The sequence below is a fragment of the Peromyscus eremicus genome, chromosome 12 (genome assembly GCF_949786415.1).
Source record: "Peromyscus eremicus chromosome 12, PerEre_H2_v1, whole genome shotgun sequence".
NCBI classification, from domain to species: domain Eukaryota; kingdom Metazoa; phylum Chordata; class Mammalia; order Rodentia; family Cricetidae; genus Peromyscus; species Peromyscus eremicus.
Genome location: NC_081428.1, coordinates 24,252,742 through 24,266,058, shown reverse-complemented (window position 1 = coordinate 24,266,058; position 13,317 = coordinate 24,252,742). Strand labels below are relative to the sequence as shown.

Sequence of the window (13,317 nt, the reverse complement as noted above, 5' to 3'; positions counted from 1 at the left end):
ATTTAAAACAGCTTGTCTTCATCTCTGATAAACCTGGTATGTAGTACAAAGGGACTGTTCTCCAGCGACTTTTCGATTTAGACAAGCCACTTGAACTTCAGAGTTTCAGTCCCTGATTCCTGGAAGGGGACGATGATATACTTTATATCCTAAATCTTACATTTGAATATACAGCTCTTTAGAGCACTTGCAGATAGACTACAGTTGTTTATGTTGATGTTCATTGATAAGCATGTGTGAATTTTTTAGGTGAACCAGGCAGTAGCTGTATGGTTTTTACTGAAAATTGATGTATGTATTCACTTCATTAAACATACCTGTTTCTTACACTCTCTATTCTATTGCCTAATATTTCTTCCTTATAATTCCACCGTAGCATATTAGACTGGTTTGAAATTTGTCTTACAAATGGTCAGTTTCAACTTTACTTATATATGGACCATATTTGTTGATATAAACGGAAGCATTTCCTTATATTTTATACCCATTGATGAAAACACCACAGTTTTATTTTCTGTACCTAAAAGCGTGCAGGTGCTGTAAGGACGTCCTACATTTTTCAGTTCTGATTTCCATATTAGCTTTTGTCAAACAAGGGCAGCTGACACGGTGTAGTGCATGTGAATGTCTGGCCTTTTGCAATGACCTGAAGCAAATTCATGATGGCTATTTCATCTCAGTACCCATTGAGATCTCCTAAGCTAGTTTGAACAACTGTTAGTGTCCTCGTTTTATGGATGTAAAAAGGTCTAGAAGTTGGGAGAGAGGGCTCAGTGCATAAAGCAACTCTGCAAATGTGAGGAGCAGAGTTTGGGCCCTTAGAGACCTATGCCAAAGCCACCTGTAATGCCAGCACTCAGGAGGCAGTAACACAGAATCCCTGGTGCAAGTTGAGTACCTAGACTAGCTTCTATGGTAGTGCTCTTGGTTCAACCAGACACCTTAACTCAATAAGGAAAATGGAGAGCAATGAGGAAAAAGACCAGACTCAACCTTTGGTCTCCATGAGCTTGCATGGACATGCTCATGCATGGACATGCATACATACCTCACCCAGACACAAGCAAACAACAACATACACAAAAAAGTGGGATTAGACAATATAAAGAACTAACCGAAAGACACCTGGCAGATGATGGAAGTGTCTTTTCCTTGCTTTCTTCTTGTTAACTGCCCAGTAGAAATCATGCAGAAATAAGAGGCAGAGCCAGAGAAACCATCAGTGACCTGTATAGAATTGGTGAGGCACCCTTGATACCGTATACAGCAGCTCTGAGTAATTAGATATAAATTATAATAGAGCCTGACATTTGATGCCTTCTAAATATAACAAGACTACTGAATATAAGCCATTCTAGTACTAGACATAATGATAATCAGTTGGAGTGAAGCCCTCTGTTGCTAATTCAATTAATGCCTGGAAATATATATTCATTCAGATAATCAGTGGAACACAGGTGCTCTTATAAATCCCTAGTGGATTGACCAGGAGAAGTCTGCAATTGGATTTTCGCAAGCCTCCACAGATAATAACAGGGATGATGTTTAAAATTCTAAGCAAAGGAATTGTTGGCTTACATTTTGCAACAGCGTGGTACCTAAAACACTTTTGCCAAGGTTCAAACTCCAGCCTTCTCATTTCCCCGTGCTACTGGCAAACTTCACCCCAGTAAGGATGGCATGCAACAGAATTGGGAGCCTGAAATGCAATGCATAGTTGCTTATTTCCCTTAATTGCTTTTTTTTAATGTGAGCGCATAAAACTAATAATTATTGCATGATAAACGAGGAACAAATTGAAGTGTGACTCCAGCTTGTGAAAATCCTTGGTGCATAAAAACTTTGAACATGACACATCCAGATTCGCAAATTATTGCATCCAAAATTTAGTTCCTCTGGCAGCCAGGCCCTTTAATCAGACAACTTGTTAGAATTCTCTCTCATATATTTGCATCTCTTTCTTTTTTAAACTTTGAGATCCAGGATTTTTAAGAGATCCAGGATTTTAAAGCTGCATAATTGAAGGCAATTTCCCGAAATTAAACAAACAACTTTTATTCATTTTAGAGAAATCAGTGGAGGTTGATAAGCTCCTTCAGTCAAGAGATGGGAACATTTTTTTCTAATTTTGTCCCTTCTTCCTCTATACTTGTGTTAGATTCTCATGAAAATAGTGGAGTTAAGGCATAGAATTCTTCAGGTGTTTTATATTGTATGATAATGTTATTTACTTATAATAAAAATCCTTTCATTGGTCCTTTTTCAAGGTCAATTAAAGTTAGTATTGAAAGCAGTCTTGGGGTTTTCTGTGTGGTGTGTCTGTGTGTGCACACGCTTCTTGTGCTTTTTCGTTTTCTGTTTGTTTTGCGCTCTCCTGGTTTGTCTTCTTTTTTGCCTGTTTGTTTTGTAAAGCAAGAGAGAAAGAAGGCATGGGGTTGTGTAGCTGGGAAGGTGGGGAGGATCCGGAAGAGACGAAGAAGGGGAAATTGTGAGCGGAGTGTATTGTATGGGAAAAGTCTATTTTCAATTAAAAACAAACAAACAGTATTGACTGAGTGCGTTTGCCATTTGTGTTCATTCTAATATGGGATGATGACGGTTGCCAAGTTTGAATATCATCCTCAGTTATCTTGGTTGGCCTACCAGCAATGCTATTGGGTGAATTTCCAGTGTTCCTGGAGCCATTATAGTGTGTTGATGTTATTTTTTAAGCTATGTATATGTTTCTGTAGAAAAATTATTGCAAAGTCCTGGAGACATTCCTCAGTGGATAAAGCACTTGCTTCACAAATGTGGGGAATGGAGTTTATGTGCCTAGAACCAACACAAGAACTGAGTGGGTGAGGTGGTGAACCTGTAATCCAAGCATTAAGGAGATGAGGAGTCCCAGTACAGACTGGCTGTCTGGACTGGCCAAACCTAAAATCCGTGGTTCAGGAAGAGACCGTCTTGTAAATAAGGCAGAGAGCGGTATAGGAAGACATCACACATCAACCTCTGGACTGTGCACTCACGGGCATAGACACGCATGCACTCCCATACACATATGTGAATGTGCCCTCACACCACACACACACACACACACACACACACACACACACACACATGTGCATACACATACATCCCAAAGAGAGAAAGAGGGAAAAGGAAAGAAAGACAGATGGACAGACCATTCTGAGATAAAAAAAAAAGACAGCAAGTTTAATTCTATAAATAAAAGTCCAAAGCACCTTTTTAAATGCAAACTTGTCAAACATTGTGGCATGGCAGCTTCATTTCATGGTGATGGTGGTTGTTGTTGGAGACAAAACAATTATGAAATCAAGCTGGCTTTGATTCATTCATTAAAATCTGCCTCATACATCTCTATGGGGTAAATGTGTTAAATGTTTCTAGTTCTTGGGCTTTTCCCATGTTTACAGTATTCTATTCTCACCGCTCTATGCCCTTCTTCACCAGCTACAGCTCTTATTCAATTTCTGAGCATTTAGATCAGTCCCTAGATAGTACAACATGCTCAGGCCTAGTTGGTCATTTGAAAGGCGTACATTGTATCTCATTTTAATATTCCTAATCAGTGCATCATGCAAATGCATTCTGAATAATGCATGTCTCCACTTTAATTACTTGTTTAATTATCTTTAGTTTTTTTTTTTTCAAAGCCTACAGCTATGGCTGTTGCTCAGATGATTAGAAAATTGCTTCCAGTTGCAGAAATCTATTTCCTGTTGTTTCTTTTGGCAGTGATTGCAGACCGGCCTCCCCCAGTCATTCGACAAGGTCCCGTGAATCAGACGGTAGCAGTGGATGGTACTTTAGTCCTCAGCTGTGTGGCCACAGGCAGCCCAGTGCCCACAATTCTATGGAGGAAGGATGGAGTCCTTGTTTCAACCCAAGATTCTCGGATCAAACAGCTGGAGACTGGCGTGCTGCAGATCCGCTACGCTAAGGTAACTTGCAAAGACATCGTGGACTTCCTGCTTGGTTCTGCTTTATTTTTAATGGCAGCAACAATGTTGCAAATACCATAACCTGTATGAAATAATAAATAAAACACATTTTTATGGTGATGCATCATTTGTTCAGACATGCCACTGTGTGTGCTTGAGGTGATTTGCAAGTAATTTAAGGTCCCGTGGAGGTGAAAGAAAATGCTTCGGAAGACATATTGAGGAAAGTGACTGGGGATCTGAGACGTGGTATGCCTTCCGTGTATATGGTATGATACAAGGCATTTTAGTGTTAACTAGAAAGGTAAATTTTCTAGTACTGCTTCATGCACAGTGGACTTGAGAAGTGTTTCTGTTGTGACTATTTGGTTCAGCATTTTGCAATTACAGAATATCATACACATGAATAAGGCTTATAAAGCCATGTACTAACTCAATATACATTTTGAATCAGAATGCTAAATGATGAGAAGCCCACTGATTTATGGACACAAATGTAAGGATTTACCCTTCTGGGACACTACATCTCGCATCAGTCCTTGTATTGTTTTGATTTTGATTTTTCTTTTGTATCAGTCCTTACATTGTTTTGATTTTGATTTTTCTTTTGTGGTCTAGATCAGTCAGGCTTTTGAGACATATGAAACGACAGTATTAGTCTGAAGTCAACAGTCACTTCAGTTGCCTGGCTGTGTGTGGTGGGTGGCTTCTTTGGAGTTTGAGATCAACATCACAGTTGATTTGGTGTGCCGCAAAGGTTACAATGTTGCAGTTCTTCACGGCCACTGTTGCACCTTGCTCTTGCCGTGACCAGAGCCGGATGACAGTATTTGAAGAGAAGACTTGTTCCATTAAGCGGAAGTATATGGCTTTAGCATGCTGCTCCTGAGTTTTAGGCTGAACCAGGGTTTACCTTTTAGGCTTCAGTTTTCAGAAGAGAGAGTGTTCTTTCCATCAAGGGTTTGTTTTTACTTCTGAGACTGACTTAAGTTTCATAATAAGAGACGGGATAGAATGAGTCATTTAAGAAGTTACAATATAATTCGTTTGTCCCTAATCTTTGATGCTAAACCTAGCCTGTTAAAGCATTGCAGATATTTTTTTTTCATTGCACAGTTAGGATAACCATATGAAGGCTGTTTATTTCTGTATGCATGCAGTATTTTCCTCCACATTTCAAGAAAAACGTATTTAATTCAAGGGACAGTTCTGGTTAGCAGATTTTAATGTCGTTATCCATATTCATGGACCATATACAAACCTGTAATTGTTTTTCCAGCCCAGCAAGCTCTTGATTGTTCCAACTATTTCTTTTCCATCTGCCTTCACAGCTGGGTGACACTGGCCGATACACCTGCACTGCATCAACCCCCAGTGGTGAGGCCACGTGGAGTGCTTACATCGAAGTACAGGGTACGTCCCCACTTTGTCGTGAAGCTCTTTTGGTAACGAAAGCCATCAGCCTGGTCCGTGAGGGACAGGCTACTGTGTTACCTACGTTCATGTGCCAATTTGTATATGTGTAAATGTTTGTGTTCCTCCCTCCACACCTGCTAGAGTTTGGAGTTCCAGTTCAACCTCCAAGACCCACCGACCCCAATTTAATCCCCAGTGCCCCCTCAAAGCCTGAAGTCACAGATGTCAGCAAAAACACAGTAACTTTATCATGGCAGCCAAACTTGAACTCAGGAGCAACCCCAACGTCTTATATTATAGAAGCCTTCAGGTACAGAGAGGGGGATTTCTTGCATGCTCTTTTTTCTTTTTCTTTCTTTCTTTCTTTCTCTCTTTCTTTCTTTCTTTCTTCCTTTCTTTTTTCTTTCTTTCTTTCTTCCTTCCTTTCTCTCTCTTTCTTTTTTCTTCCTCTTTTTGCTGTTGTTGTTGCATCCAGTGTTCTTGTTCTAACGAATGTATCCTTCCTTAGCCATGCATCGGGTAGCAGCTGGCAGACTGTGGCAGAAAATGTGAAAACAGAAACATTTGCCATCAAAGGACTCAAACCTAATGCAATATACCTTTTCCTGGTGAGGGCAGCTAATGCATATGGGATTAGTGATCCAAGCCAAATATCAGATCCAGTGAAAACACAAGGTAAATGTTGATGGACTGAAACTTGAAATACCTACTTAGCCTTAGATGTTATAATTATACTGGCTTGATGCGTGTTACATGCTTAGAGTGCACATTTGTAAACTGTTCCTTTTTTTTTTTACTATACAATACAATGTCTACAAACTATATTTTTCTGGACTGAGGCTATCAAGATTGATAGCATATGGAATTGTCTCTCATAAGATGACAAATCCACTAAAAATACCCTGTGGCTACTTGTATATTCTTTACCATTTTGTAAATTTTAAAAGTCTAATATCTTAACCCTATTACAATTGTAGTTAAAACTGAGTAAATTTGTCGGTGCCAAAATTCAGCCCACATAACCTCCAAGATAATTTTTCAGAATTCCCACCCTAGTGGTTGCATGTCCTGTGAAAATCACATGGAAGTAGGGTAACTATGAAAAACTTTGTCTTCATGCCTCTTTGTAACCAATCTCCTACAAGCCACAAGAGTAAATCCTTTGAGTCTTTAGTTGTTCTGATCTCTGATGCTCACTGCATGAGGCATGACATGAAACATCTCAGTGGAAAATGACACCTATTTTGATGGAAACTAGATGGAAGTGAGAGACCAAGACAGGAAGCATCTACTATCTGTTTTAACACATGCAGAACCTGAAGTGTTACTCATTGGGATTCTCTTTTCCATATGTTACTTTTCATCTTTTGTGGATTGACATTATTTTCCTCTTTTGACAGGTTATATTCCCTGTCTCCCCTCTTACTCATTCTATTATTTTAGAATTCTTATAGAAGGAAAATGCACACTTATTTGAACCAACCATTACCTTTTCCTTAAACTTAATGTCATCATAATTAAAAATACACTGGCTCTTATCTTAGTAAGGAGATTGGAAATGGAGAATGATTTCCCCACACACAGAAGCACTGACTCTGAGTTAACATTCCCAAAGGAAAAACTGCGGACTAGTTATATATGAGGAGAGAAGCAAGTTGTTCACAAAGTGCCTAAAAGACTCAAACTGCTTTCTTCCTGGTACAGGAGGGCAGACAACAGCCATGTCACATATTCTGGCTACTCCTAGGGTACAGCTAAGCAGTCTTTTAAGAAGGACGTTTTGCTTTAGAACTCACAGAGAAAGTCAGCTGAATTGCAGAACATGTCCATGTCTGTTCCTCGTGCATGAAATCAACACACCCAGATGCCTAGGCATATTTGCTATTGTGAGTCACCTGCTTGGGAGCCTTAATGTACTCGGAGCCTGCCTTGAAACAGTGTGAGGTTTGCAGTACTAGATGCATGTGTAAAGAATGTAGAAACTCTGGCAGCTTCTAAGTGAGTTTAAACTCCTGTCCCCATAGAAGAGTCTCTATCCAGTGAACCTAGATGAAAGTGTTGATAGAAGACTTAGTGCTAGTCTCACATACTCACGGGATTGTGTTTGTGACATACTCATTTGTAAATGAGGATATTGTTCCTATGTTTTATCCACATGAACATCATGCTTTCCTCTTAGTTGGGTTGAGATAGCCTCCTTCAGACACGTAGCTAGTAAAACAGCAGGATAAAATGAATCTGTGTCACCTGGAGACTGACTTTCTAGGGAAATACGCATGCCATTTTGAAATAAATATTTTCATCTCATCTCCTCAGTCTAGCTGTGTGGCTCTTCGCAAGTTGGTCACGTCTGAGTATCCCGTCTCCTTGGGTATAAAATGAGGCTAAATGAACTCACTTCTCCAGAGTTAACTAACAAGTAATAATGCATGCAAGGTGTTTTTTCTGTCTAATGTCATAGCAAACCTGTGCTTCATTCAGTGTCTAAAACAAGAATAAAGAAGATTCATAGAAAATTCCGCTATCATATCACTATGAAAAGTAGCAAGTTTGCCAAATGAGAGAATCAATTAAATATATCTTGACAGCTTGGAATGATGAGCCAGCACTAACAAGATTAAAATTAATAGAGGAAATTAAAAAATCTGGTACTTGAATTGTGGTTTGAAAAATTAACTATAAAAGGCTGGAACAAGCGGACCAGCTTAAGGAGGGGTTTAGTGAAGTGCGCAGACTCCAGTTGAAATTAGCTGTAAGTTCTGTCTGAATTCACTGCGTGATGTGGTTGCCAAATGAACAAAATTCATCCTTACTGGGATTTTCAGAATTGTGTCTGAATCTAGTCATCCTTACATCCTAATTGCATAGGGGGTTATAATACTGGACTCAGAATTAGATTGAGAAATATCTAATGTTTATTCTGAGTATATCTCTGAATGTTGACAAAGAGCACTTACAATATCATGCATTTAGGGGACTGATTCACAAGCATCTCAAAAATATATTATTAGATGTCACTTTCCCATTTTCTTTCTGATACATAATGTTCTACAACAATAGTATAAATTGCTATTGCAAAATGATAACACTTGGTTGGACAATCCAATTTTCCTGAAGGGATAGATTGGCAGGTTTGTTTTAAATCAAAGAAATTAAGGGATTGGGGCACAAATCATGGCGCCTGACTGTTTTAGTATGTGTTCTATTGCTGTGAAGAGACACCATAGCCAAGGGAACTCTGATAAAAGAAAGCAGTTAGTTGGGGGCTGGCTTCCAGTTTTAGATGGTTAGTTAGTGGTTGTCATCATGGTAGAAAGCAGACAGGTTTAGCATTGGAGCAGTAGCTAAGAACTTTACATCCTGCTCCATGGGCAGCAAAGTGGGAGACACTGGGCTTGATCTTTCAAAAAGCATGGGCTTTTGTAACCTCAAAGTCCACCAATGCCCCCCCTCCATGACACACCTCCTCCAACAAGGCCACACCTCCTCTGTCAAGGCTCCACCTCCTCTAATACTTCCCAAACAGTTCCACTCCCTGGTGACTAAGCAGTCAAATATGTGAGCCTATGGGAGCCATTCTTCTTCAAACCACCACACTAACCATTTGAAAAATGGTTATTTTTGTATTTGGTCATACTTTCTGAAATGCCAGTGATGCTTTGAGTATGGGAGCTTTCCTATGAGGCAACTGGTTATAAACTGAAGACATAATGTGGTCCTAGTTAGGGACTCTGAGTCCATTATGATAGTCCTGACCTCTGCCTAGCCATAAAATGCCTTTCGTGCCTTACCACAATACATTTCTTTCACCAGTCCTCATGAGAAGCCGTGTTTGCTGCCAGTCATTACATAACATATAAGGAACTGAGGTTACGTAATCTCCCTTGCAGTTAGGGGTGGGCCTCAGTAGGAGGGTTCCTGTCTACTCTAAAGCGCTGGCTTGGGGTGATGGGAGGAAGTTAATCTTCCCAAAGTTACATGAGCTTTTGTTACCCAAGGGAAGGTGCTCATCCAAACCCAGGTTTGATGTCTAACTTTTCCTGTTCCAACTGCTTCCTTCTTGCCTTAGAGTTGGTAGCTAAATCCAGAGCAGCTATGGGGAGCAGAGAGACAAAATGATGTGCCTGAGCTGGTCAAGTAACTGCTAAGTGTTTTCTCTTGAGGCTGTGATTCTAGGTATGCTGTAGGTCAGCATTGGACAACAGTACAGGAAAATGTGGAAAATGTAGGGTCAGAAATTATCCTAGTCTATCTAGGTGATGGTGGTGTATACCTTTAATCTCAGCACTCTAGAGGCAGAGTTCGAGTTCTATGAGTTTGAGGCCAGCCTGGTCTACAAAGCCAGTTCCAAGACAGCCAGCGCTATTACACAAAGAAACCCTGTCTTTAAAAAAAAATATTTATTTATTTATATGTTTCTGTTTTTTTCAAGATCGAGTCTCACTATGTAGGTTTGACTGTCCTGAACTAACTACATAAACCAGGCTAGCCTCGAACTCATAGAGATCCATTTGCCTCTGCCTCCCAATTGCTGGGATTAAGGGTATGTGCCGCCATGCCCAGCCATTTTGCTTATTCATATGCTTAATTTTTAGGTAGGGCTCCCAGCCAGCCAGATGGCACAGATGTTTAATAATGGTTGACCTGTCAACTCTTCCATCCACCTTGGTGCTCTGAACTCTGCCAGAGAGAGTCACAAATCTCATGTAAACTTTCATGGTTTTGCTTCTTATCCTGTGACAGGCAGCATTTAATCATTTAGCAAACGGAAACTTTCGTTTTCATTTTGTATAGGTTGGGAACACATCTAGATGTGTGTGTCACAATACGATAGTCTATAAATGGTCCTGCAGTCCCCCCAAAATCTTTTTGTTGTTGTTCTTTAAAATGCATTCCTTTTACTGCTTGAAACAGAGAAACACAGCTGTATTTTAGAAAGCCTCTTCAGCAGTGGGCAATTTTTGTTGAGGATGGAGTCGAGCAAATTTGGGGGACAGTTCCATGTTCCCCAAAATAGTATAACATAAAGAACACTAGTGGCTGTTTGAGTCTTACTGCGTCCCTGGCCTCCTCTTGAATATTTTAGTATTCATGAGAATACTAAATTATTATTAAAGAAGAAATGATTAAATCCTCCATGTAATATGGTAAACTAAACTAATGTCAATTAAATGATGGTAAGTTCTCTTATCTCCCAGATCTAATCAGATTTATTTTATCAGACCGTAACTGTAACTCCTCGGTCCCTTGCTGTATAGCCAGTTACCGCCATCTACTTAGTTGGCAAAATGTCCGGGTTCCTGCTAGGAGATGTGCTGCTCAGTTGCTTTCTGCCCTCGATTTCTCCTTCCTGTGTTTGCGAGCTTTTCATTCCCCCTCCTCTCCGCTGCATCTCCCCATTCTTCTCTTTCTTGTGGAGTTAGGATCATTGCAGCGGGGTGTATCACACTCAGAGAGAATTGCCCCAGAGCTCTGCTGCTCAGCAGTAAAATGGTCATTACATGGTAGGAGGCTCTCTTAAAAATTACTGTTTGCCACTGTTATCTTTGCCTCCTGCCCTTTTCGGCTTACACAGGTTTTCTGCTCCTTCTGACATACCTCCCCCCACACACGCACACACACTCCTTCTTTGTTTCTCTTCTCCTGATCCTTATAAAAAGGTTAAGCTGTAATGGGTGGAGAGATGGCTCAGGAGCTAAGAGGCCTTGCCCCGAAAGCGTGGGGACCTGCCTTTGAATCCCAGCATCCACGTAAAAAACTCAACCGTGACCACATCGTCCTGTAACACCAGTGCTGTGGGGAATGGGGCAGAGGCATGAGGCTCATTGGTGGGTTTTGCTGGCTGTCAGCCTAGTTCCAGGCTCATCAAGAGACCCTGTCTCAAGGCAATAAGGCAGAAAGATAAAGCAGAACACCTGATGTCCTTCTCGGGCCCTGAAGATTTATGCGTATGTGTACGCACACACACACACACACACACACACACACACACACACACACACACAGTAAGTAAGTTGTGCTGATTTTTCTTTATATTCAGGCTGCCTTCACAGTTCTGCTAATTCTCCTTTTCTGGGTGTTATTGTGGGTGCAGTAGCATTTCTTAGGGCCTGACAGCGTTCTTGAATTGTTGCAGATGTCCCACCAACCAGTCAAGGGGTGGACCACAAGCAGGTCCAGAGAGAGCTGGGGAATGTCGTCTTGCACCTCCACAACCCCACCATCCTTTCTTCCTCGTCAGTGGAAGTACACTGGACAGTGAGTTGTAACATTTGTATTGTTTTCAATAGTCAGGTGATTTCTGTGAGATGATGATACAGAGGGAATTCTCGTCACTGTTTTTCACTTCCACACCAACGTTAATTCTATTATGCAAACTTCGTTTATTCTAGTGCCTATGATCTGCCTATATATATATATATATATATATATATATATATATATATATATATATCCCTGCCAGTGTCAAGGGATAGAATCACAAAGTATTTGAATGCATGACATGTGACATGCACATTGCCACATATTTTTTTTTAATTTAGAAATACTTCCAAGTAGTATTGAGCAGATTTTTTAAATATATTTTTATTCACTTTGAGAATTTTATGCATACATATATAATGTATTTTGGTCATATTCATCCCCTACCCCTTCCCCTCATGCTTTTTAGATCCACCCCCACCCTCCTGTCCACTTCCAACTTCATCTTAGTAGGTTTTCAACACCTTCTCTAAAATGCCCACATGTCTCTTATATAATGTGCCACCCATAGTGAAACCTCATGTTTCTGCTGAAGTATGTTATAATATTGTCATAGGAACTAATGCTTCCTTACAGCAACGCACTAGAAATCCACACGTGGGGTCCCATTGGTTTTTTTTTCTCCTTGTTGCATTTTTATTATTTTGCAGCCAAACAGTAAAGTGGTGTGACTAACTCCATTTTTATTCCTCCTTGTAATAGGTGGACCAGCAATCTCAATATATTCAAGGATATAAAATTCTCTATCGGCCATCTGGATCCAGCCATGGTGAATCTGAGTGGTTAGTTTTTGAAGTGAGGACCCCAACCAAAAATAGTGTGGTGATCCCTGATCTCAGAAAAGGCGTCAACTATGAGATTAAGGCTCGCCCGTTTTTTAATGAGTTTCAAGGAGCAGACAGTGAAATCAAGTTTGCCAAAACCTTAGAAGAAGGTAAGTATGATGGAGTGGGCTTCCAGGGCATGCAACATGTTTCCTGTGCTTTTGAATGAATGGAAGTTGTTTAAAAATTAGTGATGATGTTTATCATGAATCTGTGCATATTAAATTATTTTGTATGGGAATTCATTTGCAAGTAGAACAAACCAAATGCACAGTGAGTGACTTGCTTCAGTGGTGACCTGCACAAAACGTGTGCAAAGGTTAACACTATTACTAAAATTCATATTCAAAGATGGGATTTCTCATGATTTGCTCGCTTTTTTATCCATGGGAGCTTATGTTTAACGGGGTGTAGATAAGGTGAGTAATATCTGGGTTTGCCCGGACTTTCCAGAGTCCACATTTTCTCCTGATGCCTCATGCTAGGAAATCCCTTAGTTCTCGGCAAACCGGTATTTCCACCCCATAACTGAGAACTGAAAAACGGTATTCACATAAATATAAAAAGTTTCATGTCACCGTATACTTTATTTTTTAAAAAAAGAATTTTCTCTAATTGTAATTCAATCTATAAATGATAGGTTATAATTAAACGTAAAAAAAAAAGCATTCTTTTTTCCTACTTTTGCACATTTTAAGGAGAAAATATGAGATTTGGGTAATAGGCTACAAGGAATAGATGTTGTACTAAGGATGTTTTTAATTTTTAGAGATGTATTACTAGTCTGCTCGTGTGTGTGTGTGTAGCTATATGACATCATGGTGAAGACATAGAGTATTTTTTCTCCTTCTACCATTATATCCAAG

At 40.0% G+C, this 13,317-nt stretch overlaps 1 protein-coding gene across 1 annotated transcript in view; it reads left to right on the top strand.

The window, feature by feature from the left end:
• Robo1 (roundabout guidance receptor 1) overlaps positions 1-13,317 on the top strand; it is a 386,707-nt gene that overhangs the window by 304,638 nt on the left and 68,752 nt on the right. The window contains exons 10-15 of the mRNA XM_059277691.1: positions 3,745-3,950; positions 5,282-5,363; positions 5,508-5,676; positions 5,875-6,041; positions 11,503-11,624; positions 12,330-12,561. Coding sequence (XP_059133674.1) covers positions 3,745-3,950; positions 5,282-5,363; positions 5,508-5,676; positions 5,875-6,041; positions 11,503-11,624; positions 12,330-12,561 — 978 coding nt within the window. The remainder of the gene's footprint in view (positions 1-3,744; positions 3,951-5,281; positions 5,364-5,507; positions 5,677-5,874; positions 6,042-11,502; positions 11,625-12,329; positions 12,562-13,317) is intronic.